The sequence below is a fragment of the Oncorhynchus nerka genome, linkage group LG1, assembly GCF_034236695.1.
Source record: "Oncorhynchus nerka isolate Pitt River linkage group LG1, Oner_Uvic_2.0, whole genome shotgun sequence".
In the NCBI taxonomy this organism is placed as follows: Eukaryota; Metazoa; Chordata; class Actinopteri; order Salmoniformes; family Salmonidae; genus Oncorhynchus; species Oncorhynchus nerka.
The window spans coordinates 51,977,719-51,997,223 of NC_088396.1; the positions used below are offsets into that span (position 1 = coordinate 51,977,719).

The window sequence follows — 19,505 nt, forward strand, 5'->3', positions numbered from 1 at the left end:
CTATTTAAATAAAGGTTAAATATTATTTTTGGTCTTTTATTTAAAAAAATACTGCCTGTGTATGCTATAGTGTGCGTGGTGCTGGAGCCTAGTGTGTAAATCAAAATCCCCTCATTGACCTTCATAATGGCACAGAAGAGGAATTGATTCCAAAAATGTCACGTGATATTTCCAGAACGAGATTATTTGTCAAAGAGTCCAAAAACTCGATGCCTCTCTGTTTACAAGTTAAATATTTCGTTGTAAGCCAGTTGTTACCCAGTAGCCCCATACATGGCTATGGAACGGGCGATGAGGGAATAGAACTGCTGTTGGGATAGTGTGAAACATTGCGGAAGTCTTTTTTTTATAGGGAACAACGCTCTCACTTCCTGTACAGTTGGTTTTTTAGGACTACTAAAAACAAAACATCGCTGTTGGCTACTGAGGTGTGTGTTGCCATTTAGCACAGATTGGTTACATTGTATCGCTTGAATCGTGGATTTAAGGACGCGATCTGATTCGAACTGGAATCTTCTCACCCGAAAGAAGACGTGAAAGTTTGTAGCAGTGAGCGGTTTTGCTGAGCTGGTTCGAGTTAACATGCACATGGTGTGTGGGATGTCGCTGTACCGTCATTAGTTAGAACGACTACAAAGAGGAAAGGGGAACTCATCACAGTAGTGTATTATCGCCAGACTAAAAACACGCCACACACACCCAGTTAAGGCGTGCTACTCTACTGAGCACTTCAGGATGGAACGACATCGAAAACTTTGTATATATTTGGCTTTGATCCTGCCTTGTTTACAATGGACAACTTGTTTCAATCTGGACATTGACAAGCCCTATGTATTCTCTGGACCTGAAGGAAGTTATTTTGGATTTTCTGTGGATTTCTTCCAACCAGATGCCAAGCAGTAAGACTGAGTTCTATATAATAATGTTTGGGATGTCAGGTTTTTAGAACTAAATAGTTTCCACTTTTATTTAGTTAATTGAATGACGTAGCATAATTCTATTTGAAATACAGTACATAGTTTTGTATATATGTTCTATATAGTATGTATGTGGACACCAGTTCCAATGAGTGGTTTAGGGTATCTCAGGCACACCGGTTGCAGACAGGTGTATTGTAATAATGATGGGTGCTAAAACCGGAGAGATTTCTACAATGTAAAAAAACAAATCAAAGCCCGTTGGTCACTAAATCCGACTAGCCGCTAGAAGGACCATGTTAAAACGGTTGGCTGGTACCACCCTTCTGAGCGGTCGGCTGTGAATTCCCTCACATGCTATATAGACGATGGGAGGCCTGGAGCTGTGGTCATTAACTCTGTTAGAAGGACAACGTCAAAACGGTTGGCTGGTATCACCCTTCTGAGCGGTCGGCTGTGAATTCCCTCACATGCTATATACTTATAACTGATTGGTCTGGTTCTGTCCTCTATAGTGCTGTCCTGTTAGAACATGATGTTGATGCCCATCACTGTACTCTTGACAGTCACCACCACACACATACAGACACATCTGTTTCCATTTGAGGATGTTTATATACTTTTTTGTGGGGGGTAAATCTGAAGGACTTGGAATCATATTGTTGTGGTTATTTCAATTCACGCACCACATTCAGACATTTGCTTCTACACCTGTATTGCTTGCTGTTTGGGGTTTTAGACTGGGTTTCTGTACAGCACTTTGAGATCTCAGCTGATGTACGAAGGGCTATATAAATACATTTGATTTGATTTAGTGTTACTATCGGCAATAAAAAGTAGTAAAAAAAAAACGTGCAGTCTTCCCTTCCTTTTATTGGAGTGGGTCCAGATGCACATTTCCAAGAACTTTGATTTGGTTGCGAATGGCAGGGCTGTGATTGGTGAGGGATAACTTAGGTAGCCTGAGCAGCCAAACTAACGGGACTTAAGGGAAACTGAAGGGACTGTGAAAGAGAGAGATGGAGAGGAGCAGGGACAGACTTTTTGCATACAATCCAGCACATAGCCATGCAATCTCCATAGACAAACATTGGCAGTAGAATGGCCCGTACTGAAGATCTCAGTGTGGCACCGTTATAGGATGTCACCTTTCCAACAAGTCAGTTTGTAAAATCTCTGCCCTGCTAAAGCTATATTTGTCCCAGTCAAATGTAAGTGCGAAGTGGAAATGTCTATGAGCAACAATGGCTCAGCCGCAAAGTGGTAGGCCACACAACGTCATAGAACGGGGCCAGCCGAGTGCCCGTAGCACGCAAAAAAATAGTCTGTCCTCGGATGCAGCAATCACTACCGAGTTCCAAACTGCCTCTGGAAGCAACACTCACTACCGAGTTCCAAACTGCCTCTGGAAGCAACACTCACTACCGAGTTCCAAACTGCCTCTGGAAGCAACACTCACTACCGAGTTCCAAACTGCCTCTGGAAGCAACACTCACTACCGAGTTCCAAACTGCCTCTGGAAGCAACACTCACTACCGAGTTCCAAACTGCCTCTGGAAGCAACACTCACTACCGAGTTCCAAACTGCCTCTGGAAGCAACACTCACTACCGAGTTCCAAACTGCCTCTGGAAGCAACACTCACTACCGAGTTCCAAACTGCCTCTGGAAGCAACACTCACTACCGAGTTCCAAACTGCCTCTGGAAGCAACACTCACTACCGAGTTCCAAACTGCCTCTGGAAGCAACACTCACTACCGAGTTCCAAACTGCCTCTGGAAGCAACACTCACTACCGAGTTCCAAACTGCCTCTGGAAGCAACACTCACTACCGAGTTCCAAACTGCCTCTGGAAGCAACGTTGGCATAAGAACAGATCGTCCGGAGCTTCATTAAATGGGGTTCTATGGTCGAGCAGCCGCACACAATCCTAACATCACCATGCGTAATGCCAAGCGTCGGCTGGAGTGGTGTAAAGCTCACCGCCATTGGACTCTGAAACAGTGGAAGTGTTCTCTGGAGCCCCACAAACAAATCTGGATTTGTCGGATAACAGGAGAATGCTACCTGCCCGACTGCATATTGGCTACTGTAAAGTTTGGTGGAGGAGGAATAATGGTCTACGGTTGTTTTTCATGGTTCGGGCCCCTTAGTTCCAGTGAAGGTAAATCGTAATGCTAACGATGACATTCTAGACGATTCTGTGTTTCCAAATTTGTGTCACCAGTTTGGCTCTTCCTTATTTCAGCATGACAATGCCGCTGTGCACGAAGCCAGGTACATACAGAAATCTGTGCCTGCACAGAGCCCTGACCTCAACCCCATCAAACAAATTGGGGATGAATTGAAATGCTGACTGCGAGCCAAGCCTAATCGCCCAACATCTAGTGCCTGACCTTACTAATGCTCTTGTGGCTAAATGTAAGCAATTCCCCGCAGCAATGTTCCAACATCTAGTGGAAAGCCTTCCCAGAAGAGTGGAGGCTGTTATAGCAGCAATGTTCCAACATATAGTGGAAAGCCTTCCCAGAAGAGTGGAGGCTGTTATAGAAGCAATATTCCAACATCTAGTGGAAAGCCTTCCCAGAAGAGTGGAGGCTGTTATAGCAGCAATGTTCCAACATCTAGTGGAAAGCCTTCCCAGAAGAGTGGAGGCTGTTATAGCAGCAATGTTCCAACATCTAGTGGAAAGCCTTCCCAGAAGAGCGGAGGCTGTTATAGCAGCAATGTTCCTACATCTAGTGGAAAGCCTTCCCAGAAGAGCTGTTATAAGCTGCAAAGGGGGGACCAACTCCATGTTAATGCCCATGATTTTTTTGGAATGAGATGTTCGACAAGTAGGTGTCCACATACTTTTGGTCATGTAGAGTATCTATTCATCATGTGACAGTCTTGTTGTGAACCTAGTAGGCTACAGTAGAAGAGGAAGTCAGGTGGTGCATGTTTTCTTGTATTTACACTAAATACATTTCTCTTCTTCAGGTCAAACATTCTTATAGGAGCTCCCAAAGCCAACACCTCCTCAGCCTCTACAGTGGTGGAGCGAGGGGCAGTCTATACCTGCCCATGGCAGAAGAGTAGTGACTGTACCCAAGTACAGTTTGACAATACTGGTGAGTACAGAAGGTCTGTTACTTTCGTATCCCATTCATCGATTTCTGACATGGTCTGGTATCTATATCTGAGTTGTATCAAACTGGGAGGGAACACTATGAATTGATATCCAAAGTGAAGATCAATAGACTCCGTCAAGGGTCATATCCATCAATGTGGGATTCGGACATATCATCAAATCTATGTCAGTCAGATATGTGTCCTTTCATATGAGTTCAGTAAGCACAGGCAAATGTTCTCTCATGTTAGGACTCATCCAGGAATGTGCCTATATTGGAGATGTGCCGACATGCTCAATGTTAAGTTTGAGCGAGACAGAGAGACAGAGACAGAGAGACATAGGGGGGAGGGGTCATAGACAGAAAGAGTCCCATCACCTTTAAAGGACTGTCTGCTCTGCAGAATAACAGGGGGCATTAGTCATTTCCCTAGTTGAATCATCCATTACAGACAGATATATGTGGCACGGCGTTTAGTAATATCTACACTATGGCACTTCCCTGCATTTTATGAGTTTGACCCAGCACAAAGTAATAAAAACACACAATGCAAAACCAAGCCCCATCAATGACGAACGCTCATTCAGACAGCCACTGTAATTAAGCTATTTTGGGGGACATAAGGCTATATTGCAGTTTATTCTGTCCCAGATCTCATTGACATTCTGTGTCTGTAAGAGCTCAGAGGTAGGCAGCCCAAAGTTAGACTAAGGGCTCGTTCAAAATGGCACCCTATTCCCTATATAGTGCATCAAAGGGCTCTGGTCAAACTAAGTGCACTATGTAGGGAATAGGGTATCATTTAGGATGCACAGTAAGGCGGTACAATGAGCCAAAGATCATCTCTGGAACCCAACCACAACCATGTGAATGACCTCCCTCCCCATCCAAACCAATGACCTCCCTCTCTCTCTGGGCTCCAAGTCCCCATCCAAACCAATGACCTCCCTCCCAATCCAAACCAATGACCTCCCTCTCTCTCTGGGCTCCAAGTCCCCATCCAAACCAATGACCTCCCTCCCAATCCAAACCAATGACCTCCCTCCCCATCCAAACCAATGACCTCCCTCCCCATCCAAACCAATGACCTCCCTCCCCATCCAAACCAATGACCTCCCTCCCCATCCAAACCAATGACCTCCCTCTCTACCTCCTGAACTATTTACACCGTTCTCTATCAATACAAGTTAATTTGGTTAATCAATAAGAAGTTACATTTGGTTAATCAATACAAGTTAATTTGGTTAATCAATGGAAGTTACATTGGTTTGTTTATTGTGATTAATAGGCAACTGCAGAACAACATATTTTTCCTCATATAGACTGACAACAGACTGAGTTCCAGGAGCCAAATGAGTATTAAAGTCTGTACCACACTAGTCTGTACCACACTAGTCTGTTGGGGAAGTCTGTCCCACACTAGTCTGTTGGGGGAGTCTGAACCACACTAGTGTGTTGGGGGAGTCTGTACCACACTAGTCTGTTGGGGGAGTCTGTACCACACTAGTCTGTTGGGGGAGTCTGAACCACACTAGTCTGTTGGGGGAGTCTGAACCACACTAGTCTGTTGGGGGAGTCTGAACCACACTAGTCTGTTGGGGGAGTCTGTACCACACTAGTCTGTTGGGGGAGTCTGTACCACACTAGTCTGTTGGGGGAGTCTGAACCACACTAGTCTGTTGGGGGAGTCTGAACCACACTAGTCTGTTGGGGAGTCTGTACCACACTAGTCTGTTGGGGGAGTCTGTACCACACTAGTCTGTTGGGGGAGTCTGTACCACACTAGTCTGTTGGGGGAGTCTGAACCACACTAGTCTGTTGGGGGAGTCTGTACCACACTAGTGTGTTGGGGGAGTCTGTACCACACTAGTGTGTTGGGGGAGGCTGTACCACACTAGTGTGTTGGGGGAGGCTGTACCACACTAGTGTGTTGGGGGAGTCTGTACCACACTAGTCTGTTGGGGGAGTCTGAACCACACTAGTGTGTTGGGGAGTCTGAACCACACTAGTGTGTTGGGGAGTCTGAACCACACTAGTGTGTTGGGGGAGTCTGTACCACACTAGTCTGTTGGGGGAGTCTGTACCACACTAGTCTGTTGGGGGAGTCTGTACCACACTAGTCTGTTGGGGGAGTCTGTACCACACTAGTCTGTTGGGGGAGTCTGTACCACACTAGTCTGTTGGGGGAGTCTGAACCACACTAGTCTGTTGGGGAGTCTGTGAGGGGAGACTGCCTCAGTCAGTGGTCTAGGTGAGTGTTTCTGCAGACAGTGAGGGAAGGCTGCCTCAGTCAGTGGTCTAGGTGAGTGTTTCTGCAGACTGTGAGGGGAGACTGCCTCAGTCTGGTCTAGGTGAGTGTTTCTGCAGACTGTGAGGGGAGACTGCCTCAGTCAGTGGTCGAGGTGAGTGTTTCTGCAGACTGTGATGGGAGGCTGCCTCAGTCAGTGGTCGAGGTGAGTGTTTCTGCAGACTGTGAGGGGAGGCTGCCTCAGTCAGTGGTCTAGGTGAGTGTTTCTGCAGACTGTGAGGGGAGGCTGCCTCAGTCAGTGGTCTAGGTGAGTGTTTCTGCGGACTGTGAGGGGAGACTGCCTCAGTCAGTGGTCTAGATTAGCGTTTTTGTCCGGGCAGCCTAGGGCCAGGGGGGAAATTACTGTAATTAGTTAGTGTGTGCTCAGGGGGGGGTTTCTCCCACATGGCCATTACCGAACTAGCTGTCCTACCACGTGGTCTGGAAGTCTTCCTCTGGCTCTCTGTTATTTCTTGAACTGTCCCAGTCAGTCCTTGTTTTCCCAGCTCTGTCAGTCTACTCATGGTGGACAGGCAAACCTAAAAAAAACAGAACAAGGAAAGTCTAAACAAATTGAGAGCAGTCTCTAATTACAGCTGCATACCCACCCTACATCCCACTGCTGGCTTTTCTCTGAGGCTAAGCAGGGCTGGTCCTGGTTGGTCCCTGGATGGGAGACCAGATGCTGCTGGAATTGGTGTTGGAGGGCCAATAGGAGGCACTCTTGCCTCTGGTCTAAAAAAAAATATCCCAATACCCCAGGGCAGTGATTGGGGACATTGCCCTTTGTAGGGTGCTGTCTTTTGGATGGGACGTTAAACAGGTATCCTGACTCTCTGTGGTCACTAAAGATCCCAAGGTACTTATTGTAAGAGTAGGGGTGTTCCCCAGTGTCCTGGCTAAATTCCCAAGCTGTCCCTCAAACCATCACGGTCACCTAATAATCCCCAGTTTACAATTGGCTCATTCACCCCCCCCCCCCCCTCTCCCCTGTAACTATTCCCCAGGTCGTTGCTGTAAATGAGAATATGTTTTCAGTCAATTTACCTGGTAAAATAAGGGTTCGATAAAATAAAAATGACTCCCAATGATTTAGACAGACTAAACTGACAGATTTCCAGCAGACTAGAGTCTCACAATAACTATACTTGTAGATGGCCCATGGGTGGATGTGATGTTTGACCAGGTGTAGTCAGAGCTGTAGAAGGGGTGGGGGTGTTGGGACTGTTGTGTGAGTCAAGGTTAAGGAGGAGCTGGGTTGTTGTTCTTAAGACTGTTGCTTTAGTATATAACATGGAGGAGTTTTGATTTAGGCCAGGAGGGTTAGTTGTTCCTATGTGTTTTGCTGTAGGGCTAGCCAGGAGGGTTAGTTGTTCCTATGTGTTTTGCTGTAGGGCTAGCCAGGAGGGTTAGTTGTTCCTATGTGTTTTGCTGTAGGGCTAGCCAGGAGGGTTAGTTATTCCTATGTGTTTTGCTGTAGGGCTAGCCAGGAGGGTTAGTTGTTCCTATGTGTTTTGCTGTTGGGCTAGCCATGAGGGTTAGTTGTTCCTATGTGTTTTGCTGTAGGGCTAGCCAGGAGGGTTAGTTATTCCTATGTGTTTTGCTGTAGGGCTAGCCAGGAGGGTTAGTTGTTCCTATGTGTTTTGCTGTAGGGCTAGCCAGGAGGGTTAGTTGTTCCTATGTGTTTTGCTGTAGGGCTAGCCAGGAGGGTTAGTTGTTCCTATGTGTTTTGCTGTAGGGCTAGCCAGGAGGGTTAGTTGTTCCTATGTGTTTTGCTGTTGGGCTAGCCAGGAGGGTTAGTTGTTCCTATGTGTTTTGCTGTAGGGCTAGCCAGGAGGGTTAGTTGTTCCTATGTGTTTTGCTGTAGGGCTAGCCAGGAGGGTTAGTTGTTCCTATGTGTTTTGCTGTAGGGCTAGCCAGGAGGGTTAGTTATTCCTATGTGTTTTGCTGTAGTGCTAGCCAGGAGGGTTAGTTGTTCCTATGTGTTTTGCTGTAGTGCTAGCCAGGAGGGTTAGTTGTTCCTATGTGTTTTGCTGTAGGGCTAGCCAGGAGGGTTAGTTGTTCCTATGTGTTTTGCTGTAGGGCTAGCCAGGAGGGTTAGTTGTTCCTATGTGTTTTGCTGTAGGGCTAGCCAGGAGGGTTAGTTGTTCCTATGTGTTTTGCTGTAGGGCTAGCCAGGAGGGTTAGTTGTTCCTATGTGTTTTGCTGTAGGGCTAGCCAGGAAAGGGTTAGTTGTTCCTATGTGTTTTGCTGTTGGGCTAGCCAGGAGGGTTAGTTGTTCCTATGTGTTTTGCTGTAGGGCTAGCCAGGAGGGTTAGTTGTTCCTATGTGTTTTGCTGTAGGGCTAGCCAGGAGGGTTAGTTGTTCCTATGTGTTTTGCTGTAGGGCTAGCCAGGAGGGTTAGTTGTTCCTATGTGTTTTGCTGTAGGGCTAGCCAGGAGGGTTAGTTGTTCCTATGTGTTTTGCTGTAGGGCTAGCCAGGAGGGTTAGTTGTTCCTATGTGTTTTGCTGTAGGGCTAGCCAGGAGGGTTAGTTGTTCCTATGTGTTTTGCTGTAGGGCTAGCCAGGAGGGTTAGTTGTTCCTATGTGTTTTGCTGTAGGGCTAGCCAGGAGGGTTAGTTGTTCCTATGTGTTTTGCTGTAGGGCTAGCCAGGAGGGTTAGTTGTTCCTATGTGTTTTGCTGTAGGGCTAGCCAGGAGGGTTAGTTGTTCCTATGTGTTTTGCTGTAGGGCTAGCCAGGAGGGTTAGTTGTTCCTATGTGTTTTGCTGTTGGGCTAGCCAGGAGGGTTAGTTGTTCCTATGTGTTTTGCTGTAGGGCTAGCCAGGAGGGTTAGTTGTTCCTATGTGTTTTGCTGTAGGGCTAGCCAGGAGGGTTAGTTGTTCCTATGTGTTTTGCTGTAGGGCTAGCCAGGAGGGTTAGTTGTTCCTATGTGTTTTGCTGTAGGGCTAGCCAGGAGGGTTAGTTGTTCCTATGTGTTTTGCTGTAGGGCTAGCCAGGAGGGTTAGTTGTTCCTATGTGTTTTGCTGTAGGGCTAGCCAGGAGGGTTAGTTGTTCCTATGTGTTTTGCTGTAGGGCTAGCCAGGAGGGTTAGTTGTTCCTATGTGTTTTGCTGTAGGGCTAGCCAGGAGGGTTAGTTGTTCCTATGTGTTTTGCTGTAGGGCTAGCCAGGAGGGTTAGTTGTTCCTATGTGTTTTGCTGTAGGGCTAGCCAGGAGGGTTAGTTGTTCCTATGTGTTTTGCTGTAGGGCTAGCCAGGAGGGTTAGTTGTTCCTATGTGTTTTGCTGTAGGGCTAGCCAGGAGGGTTAGTTGTTCCTATGTGTTTTGCTGTAGGGCTAGCCAGGAGGGTTAGTTGTTCCTATGTGTTTTGCTGTAGGGCTAGCCAGGAGGGTTAGTTGTTCCTATGTGTTTTGCTGTAGGGCTAGCCAGGAGGGTTAGTTGTTCCTATGTGTTTTGCTGTAGGGCTAGCCAGGAGGGTTAGTTGTTCCTATGTGTTTTGCTGTTGGGCTAGCCAGGAGGGTTAGTTGTTCCTATGTGTTTTTGCTGTAGGGCTAGCCAGGAGGGTTAGTTGTTCCTATGTGTTTTGCTGTAGGGCTAGCCAGGAGGGTTAGTTATTCCTATGTGTTTTGCTGTAGGGCTAGCCAGGAGGGTTAGTTGTTCCTATGTGTTTTGCTGTAGGGCTAGCCAGGAGGGTTAGTTGTTCCTATGTGTTTTGCTGTAGGGCTAGCCAGGAGGGTTAGTTGTTCCTATGTGTTTTGCTGTAGGGCTAGCCAGGAGGGTTAGTTATTCCTATGTGTTTTGCTGTAGGGCTAGCCAGGAGGGTTAGTTGTTCCTATGTGTTTTGCTGTAGGGCTAGCCAGGAGGGTTAGTTGTTCCTATGTGTTTTGCTGTAGGGCTAGCCAGGAGGGTTAGTTGTTCCTATGTGTTTTGCTGTAGGGCTAGCCAGGAGGGTTAGTTGTTCCTATGTGTTTTGCTGTAGGGCTAGCCAGGAGGGTTAGTTGTTGTTCCTAAGACTGTTTCTCTACTCAGGGTTACACAAGAACAGAGCTTTGTGGTTGGCTAGATGGTATGCTCTGAAGGTTAGTATCCTCCCGAATATGTCAGAATGCAACTCTCTCTCATTCTGTCTGCACATACCTTCACACAATGCATTTGGTTCCAATGTAGTATAACAATGAATACCACATTCCATTCTCTGAAGTTATTTGAAATTAAAAGTTGAACTGAATCAGTAGGCGTAATCATTCCCTGTACAATCACCAAGTCATTTAAACCTGCGTGCCACTATGGAATGGACTTTATTTCTAGTATCATGAAACAATATCTATGTTTTAAAGACTGTGATTATCATGAAACAATGTCTATGTTTTAAAGGCTTATCATGAAACAATATCTACGTTTTAAAGACTGTGATTATCATGAAACAATATCTAATATATAAAGACTGTGATTATCATGAAACAATATCTACGTTTTAAAGGCTTATCATGAAACAATATCTATGTTTTAAAGACTGTGATTATCATGAAACAATGTCTATGTTTTAAAGACTGTGATTATCATGAAACAATATCTACGTTTTAAAGACTGTGATTATCATGAAACAATGTCTACGTTTTAAAGACTGTGATTATCATGAAACAATATCTACGTTTTAAAGACTGTGATTATCATGAAACAATATCTAATATATAAAGACTGTGATTATCATGAAACAATATCTACGTTTTAAAGGCTTATTATGAAACAATGTCTACGTTTTAAAGACTGTGATTATCATGAAACAATATCTATGTTTTAAAGACTGTGCTTATCATGAAACAATGTCTACGTTTTAAAGACTGTGATTATCATGAAACAATGTCTAAAGACTGTGATTTTAAAGACTGTGATTATCATGAAACAATGTCTACGTTTTAAAGACTTATCATGAAACAACTGTTTTAAAGATTATCATGAAACAATGTCTATGTTTTGAAAAAGACTGTTTAAAGATTATCATGAAACAATGTCTATGTTTTAAAGACTGTGATTATCATGAAACAATATCTATGTTTTAAAGACTGTGATTATCATGAAACAATGTCTATGTTTTAAAGACTGTGATTATCATGAAACAATGTCTACGTTTTAAAGACTGTGATTATCATGAAACAATATCTACGTTTTAAAGACTGTGATTATCATGAAACAATGTCTACGTTTTAAAGACTGTGATTATCATGAAACAATATCTATGTTTTAAAGTCTACGACTGTGATTATCAAGACTGATTATCATGAAACAATATCTATGTTTTAAAGACTGTGATTATCATGAAACAATATCTACGTTTTAAAGACTGTGATTATCATGAAACAATATCTACGTTTTAAAGACTGTGATTATCATGAAACAATGTCTACGTTTTTATTAATGAAACAATGTCTGTTTTAAAGATTATCATGAAACAATGTCTACGTTTTAAAGACTGTGATTATCATGAAACAATATCTACGTTTTAAAGACTGTGATTATCATGAAACAATGTCTACGTTTTAAAGACTGTGATTATCATGAAACAATGTCTACGTTTTAAAGACTGTGATTATCATGAAACAATGTCTACGTTTTAAAGACGTTTTAAAGACTGTGATTATCATGAAACAATGTCTACTACTGTTTTAAAGACTTTTGAAAAAGACTGTAAAGACTTATCATGAAACAATATCTACGTTTTAAAGACTTATCATGAAACAATGTCTACGTTTTAAAGACTGTGATTATCATGAAACAATGTCTACGTTTTAAAGACTGTGATTATCATGAAACAATGTCTACGTTTTAAAGACTTATCATGAAACAATGTCTACGTTTTAAAGACTTATCATGAAACAATGTCTACGTTTTAAAGACTTATCATGAAACAATGTCTACGTTTTAAAGACTGTGATTATCATGAAACAATGTCTACGTTTTAAAGACTGTGATTATCATGAAACAATGTCTACGTTTTAAAGACTGTGATTATCATGAAACAATATCTAATTTATAAAGACTGTGATTATCATGAAACAATATCTACGTTTTAAAGACTTATCATGAAACAATGTCTACGTTTTAAAGACTGTGATTATCATGAAACAATATCTACGTTTTAAAGACTTATCATGAAACAATGTCTACGTTTTAAAGACTGTGATTATCATGAAACAATATCTACGTTTTAAAGACTGTGATTATCATGAAACAATGTCTACGTTTTAAAGACTGTGATTATCATGAAACAATGTCTAATTTATAAAGACTGTGATTATCATGAAACAATGTCTACGTTTTAAAGACTGTGATTATCATGAAACAATGTCTACGTTTTAAAGACTGTGATTATCATGAAACAATGTCTACGTTTTAAAGACTGTGATTATCATGCGTTTTAAAGACTGTGATTATCATGAAACAAAACAATGTCTACGTTTTAAAGACTGTGATTATCATGAAACAATGTCTACGTTTTAAAGACTTATCATGAAACAAAAGGCTTTTTACATTGGTTTGTCATATTATTTGTGTTTTCATGAAACAATCTATGTTTTAAAGACTGTGATTATCATGAAACAATATCGAAAATACTGTGAAAATTTAAAGACTTATCATTTGAAACAATATCTGAAATAAGCCAAGGCAAAAATGTTGTTTTTAAAGACTTATCATGAAACAATGCACCACCACTACCACTACCACGCACCACTTTTAAAGACTTATCATGAAACAATGTCTACATTTTAAAGACTTATCATGAAACAATGTCTACGTTTTAAAGACTTATCATGAAACAATATCTACGTTTTAAAGACTTATCATGAAACAATGTCTACGTTTTAAAGACTGTGATTATCATGAAACAATATCTACGTTTTAAAGGCTGTGATTATCATGAAACAATATCTTCGTTTTAAAGACTTATCATGAAACAATATCTACCACGTTTTAAAGACTACCACGCACCACCACTACCACGTTTTAAACCGCGCACTTATCATGAAACAACCCGCGCACCACTACCGCACTCGCACCACGTTTTAAAGACTACCACGACCACACCGCTACCACTACCACGCATCATGAAACAATGTCTACGTTTTAAAGGAAACTGCACCACTACCACTTTACCACTACCACGCACCAACCGCGATTATCATGAAACAACTATCTATGTTTTAAAGACTGTGATTATCATGAAACAATGTCTACCACGTTTACCACGCACCACTACCAAGACGCACCACGCACCACTGCACCATTATCACTGAAACAATGCACCACTCTACCACGCACCACTACCACGCACCACGCACCACTTTAAAGACTGTGATTATCATGAAACAATATGACTTAAATGTAAATGTTCATAGGCTCCTTCACCATATTATTGTCCTTAACTGTTTAGGTTTATAAACCAACTATAATCTCTGCACTCGCAGCCTAATCTGGTCTACTTGATTTGGTGTTCAGTTCCCATTTGAGTAATAATCTGTGATGTGAGACTATGGAAGGTTCAGCTTGTTGCAACAACCAGGTGTTTTCTTCTCTTCCTGGTGTCTCAGCACGTTCCTAGGTCTGAGGTCACCCTCCACATTATTAGCCCTTTAGGCACCAGGCAGGAAACCACTCCAACTCTGCCTGAACAAGCACCAGTGGTATTTCGTTACCAGCAAATGTGCACCACTACCACTACCGCGCACCACTACCGCGCACCACTACCGCGCACCACTACCGCGCACCACTACCTACCGCTACCACGCACCACTACCGCGCACCACTACCGCGCACCACTACCACTACCGCACACCACTACCACGCACCACTACCACTACCGCGCACCACTACCACTACCGCGCACCACTACCGCGCACCACTACCACGCTACCACGCACCGCTACCACTACCGCTACCACGCACGCGCACCACTACCACTACCACGCACGCGCACCACTACCACTACCACGCTACCACGCACCACTACCACTACCGCGCACCACTACCACTACCGCGCACCACTACCACGCACCACTACCACACACCACTACCACGCACCACTACCGCGCATCACTACCACGCACCACTACCACTACCACGCACCACTACCGCGCACCACTACCACTACCACGCACCACTACCACGCACCACTACCACACTACCACGCACCACTACCACGCACGCACCACTACCACCACGCCTACCACACCACTACCACACGCACCACTACCACTAAGCACCACTACCCGCACCACACCACGCACCACTACCACGCTACCACGCACCACTACCGCTACCACGCACCACTACCACGCACACCACGCACCACTACCACTACACACGCACCACTACCACTACCACGCACCACTACCACTACCACGCACCACGCACCACTACCACTACCACCGCTACCACGCACCACTGCACCACTACCACACACCACTATTACGCACCACTACCGCGCACCACTACCGCGCACCACTACCACGCACCACTACCACGCACCACTACCACGCTACCACGCACCACTACCGCGCACCACTACCGCGCACCACTGCCACGCTACCATGCACCACTACCACACACCACTACCACGCTACCACGCACCACTACCGCGCACCACTACCACGCTACCACGCACCACTACACGCACCACTACCACGCACCACTACCACTACGCACCACTACCACGCACCACTACCACACTACCACGCACCACTACCACGCTACCACGCACCACTACCACGCACCACTACCACGCACCACTACCGCGCACCACTACCACTACCACGCACCACTACCGCGCACCACTACCGCACACCACGCACCACTACCACGCTACCACGCACCACTACCACGCACCACTATTACGCACCACTACCACTACCGCGCACCACTACCGCGCACCACTACCACGCACCACTACCACGCACCGCTACCACGACCACGCACCACTACCACTACCACGCACCACTAACACGCACGCGCACCACTACCACTACCACGCACCACTACCACGCACCACTACCACTACCACGCACCACTACCACGCACCACTACACACGCACCACTACCACTACCACTACGCTACCATGCACCCTACCGCCACACACGCACCACTACCACGCACCACTACCACGCACCACTACCGCGCACCACTACCACGCACCACTACCACTACCACACCACTACCACTACCACGCACCACTACCGCGCACCACTACCACACCACTACCACGCTACCACGCACCACTACCACTACCGCGCACCACTACCGCGCACCACTACCACTACCGCGCACCACTACCGCGCACCACTACCACTACCGCGCACCACTACCGCGCACCACTACCACTACCACGCACCACTACCGCGCACCACTACCACTACCACGCACCACTACGCACCACTACCACTACCACGCACCACTACCACGCACCACTACCACGCACCACTACCACTACCACGCACCACTACCACTACCACGCACCACTACCACTACCACGCACCACCTACCACTACCACGCACCACTACCACGCACCACTACCACGCACCACTACCACTACCACGCACCACTACCACGCACCACTACCACGCACCACTACCACTACCACGCACCACTACCACGCACCACTACCACGCACCACTACGCACCTACCACGCACCACTACCACTACCACGCACCACTACCACTACCACGCACCACTACCACGCACCACTACCACGCACTCGCCGCGACCTTAAGGACTCATCATGCCTCGGTTCTGCTAGGAGAACTGAACACGTAGGAGAATAATATAGTGTACACAGAGAGACACTTGACTAGCAAGGAAATTCACGTATTTCCCTACTAGATCAAATCAAATCAAATGTATTTATATAGCCCTTCGTACATCAGCTGATCTCTCAAAGTGCTGTACAGAAACCCAGCCTAAAACCCCAAACAGCAAACAATGCAGGTGTAAAAGCACGATAGATAGATATGCTTTACCTAGCAAGACATATATAATAGGCAAGATAAGGAGCATGGATATAAGGGCATACGGTCTAGAGCTGGTGGACGGTTTTAAGAGTTATTTTGGTTCCAAACTGCTGCAGAAGATTCTAGATTTTTCCGCCTCCAGCTGTCCTGCCAGGTACCACAACACCAAGTCCATGTTGTCCTGAGAGATGCAGTTTTCCCCTGACATCAAATCCTTATCCAGGTATGTTGATAATACAATGTTGGAATCGGTTGCACTTCCCCTGTTTCTAATTTCCATTGATACTGCATACACATCTACAGTGCCTTCATAAATTATTCACACCCCTTGACTTTTTACAGCCTGATTTAAATTGAGATTGTGTCACTGATCTACACACAATACCCCATAATGTCAAAGTTACAGTTTTGACATAAATCTACTTGAAAATCTATGGCAAGACCTGAAAATGGTTGTCTAGCAATAATCAATAACCAATTTGACAGAGCTTGAAGCATTTGGAAAATAATAATGGGAAAATGTAGCACAATTCAGGTGTGGAAATCTTAGACTTACCCAGTCAGACTCACAGCTGTAATCACCCTTAGGGACTTACCCAGTAAGATTCACAACAGTAATCACCCTTAGAGACTTACCCAGTAAGACTCACAGCTCTAATCACCCTTAGAGACTTACCCAGTAAGATTCACAACAGTAATCACCCTTAGGGACTTACCCAGTAAGATTCACAACAGTAATCACCCTTAGGGACTTACCCAGTAAGACTCACAGCTCTAATCACCCTTAGAGACTTACCCAGTAAGATTCACAACAGTAATCATTCTTAGAGACTTACCCAGTAAGATGCACAGCTCTAATCACCCTTAGAGACTTAGATGTTTCTGTATCTCGTTTTCAATACATTTGCAAACATTTCAACAAACATGTTTTCACTTTGTCATTATGGGGTATTGTGATGTCATTATGGGGTATTGTGATGTCATTATGGGGTACTCTGATGTCATTATGGGGTACTGTGATGTCATTATGGGGTATTGTGATATCATTATGGGGTAAAAAATTATTTGACTAAAAATAGGTTTATATTTTATATCTGACATATATTAATCTTGTCACCTCTCATTCACAGGAAGCTGGGCGTACCTACAACCACCGCCACTCTCGTTGTCAGGGAGTCATAGAAAATGCATTGAGCACCATGACTGCAAGGATGAGGATTCTTATTCGGCCAATCGTGTGTACCACTGCTGAAATGGCTTAATGACATTTACATTTAAGTCATTTAGCAGACGCTCTTATCCAGAGCGACTTACAAATACCCAGATCTAGGGATCTCTTATGCTTATTTTGGAACAAAATACACATCACTTAGCCAGAGCCAGACACATCCTCACTTCTATGAACAAAAACAGGGGTGATAGGACAGGTAGGGTTACTTCATTCGAGAGTTGGCCCCCGGAATTCTGTTAATTCCAGTTCTTCTCTCGAACACTGTTTTAATGACGTTGTGAAGACCTGTGTGACCCTCCACAACTACCTGTCCTCCACAGATGAAGTTCATGAACCAAACGCCTCTCCCGCTTTTGCTAACACTGCCGTCCCGTCTGGCAGCTACCAACCTGGAGAGTGGAGGTTTGTGGCAGGGGACAACCATCTCCAAGAGCCAGGGAGACTCTCTCTCGTGCCAGGGTGACACAGCTTGCAAGCAAAACAAGAAATAAGCCCAGGGACCTTCTTCCTCTCCCCTCTGGATGTGTGCCATGGCAGGAAGACATGGTTAGGAGAGGACAACTCAGCCCAAGGCCAGCTAATCAGAACAGGACTTTGTTTTCCACTGCTCACCATGATGGATGCAGTTCTTCACTGTGAACCAAAGTACTTTGTACTAAAATGTAGATTTTTAATCTTGTTAATAAAATGAAAGTTGATTCTATGATGTCTGTGTGCATTCATTTAGATATGAACTACACCACCAGTAGAAGCCAGCCTGTAAAGTCTGTGACACACAGCTCTTCGGGTACGTTGTCACACAGCTCTGGGTTACGTTGTCACACAGCTCTGGGTTACGTTGTCACACAGCTCTGGGTTACGTTGTCACACAGCTCTGGGTTACGTTGTCACACAGCTCTGGGTACGTTGTCACACAGCTCTGGGTACGTTGCCACACAGCTCTGGTTACGTTGTCACACAGGTCTGGGTACGTTGTCACACAGCTCTGGTTACGTTGTCACACAGGTCTGGGTACGTTGTCACACAGCTCTGGGTTACGTTGTCACACAGGTCTGGGTTACGTTGTCACACAGCTCTGGGTTACGTTGTCACACAGCTCTGGGTTACGTTGTCACACAGCTCTGGGTTACGTTGTCACACAGCTCTGGGTACGTTGTCACACAGCTCTGGGTTACGTTGTCACACAGCTCTGGGTTACGTTGTCACACAGCTCTGGGTACGTTGTCACACAGCTCTGGGTACGTTGTCACACAGCTCTGGGTTACGTTGTCACACAGCTCTGGGTTACGTTGTCACACAGGTCTGGGTTACGTTGTCACACAGCTCTGGGTACGTTGTCACACAGCTCTGGGTACGTTGTCACACAGCTCTGGGTTACGTTGTCACACAGCTCTGGGTTACGTTGTCACACAGCTCTGGGTAGGCGGTGCTTGGGGCCAGTGACCAGGCGGTGCTTGGGGCCAGTGACCAGGCGGTGCTTGGGGCCAGTGATGCTTGGGGCCAGTGACCAGGCGGTGCTTGGGGCCAGTGACCAGGCGCTGCTTGGGGCCAGTGACCAGGCACTGCTTGGGGCCAGTGACCAGGCGCTGCTTGGGGCCAGTGACCAGGCGGTGCTGGGACGCAGAAAACAAAACCTGGTGCTTTCATGTAAATATCAGACTGGGAAGTATTGATGTTCACTATCTCTTCCTATCTGAAAGGGTAGCCAATGACATAACACCCCAAAAATGTTATAATTATATATCTTTTTTTACCCCTTTTTCTCCCAAATTTCGTGATATCCAATTGGTAGTACAGTCTTGTCCCATCGCTGCAACTCCCGTACGGATTCGGGAGAGGTCGAAGGTCGAGATCCATGCGTCTTCCAAAACACGACCCCGCCAAGCCGCACTGCTTCTTCACACACTGCCGGCTTAACCCGGAAGCCAGCCGCACCAATGTGTCGGAGGAAACACCGT

The 19,505-nt window shown here is 45.5% G+C and overlaps 1 protein-coding gene across 1 annotated transcript in view; it reads left to right on the plus strand.

Moving 5' to 3' along the window:
* The first annotated feature begins 245 nt into the window (after nucleotides 1-245).
* LOC115120142 (integrin alpha-V-like) overlaps nucleotides 246-19,505 on the plus strand; it is a 106,810-nt gene continuing 87,550 nt past the window's right edge. The window contains 2 exon segments of the mRNA XM_065019604.1: nucleotides 246-899; nucleotides 3,900-4,030. Of these exon segments, the coding sequence (XP_064875676.1) occupies nucleotides 736-899; nucleotides 3,900-4,030 (295 nt within the window). The 5' untranslated portion in view covers nucleotides 246-735.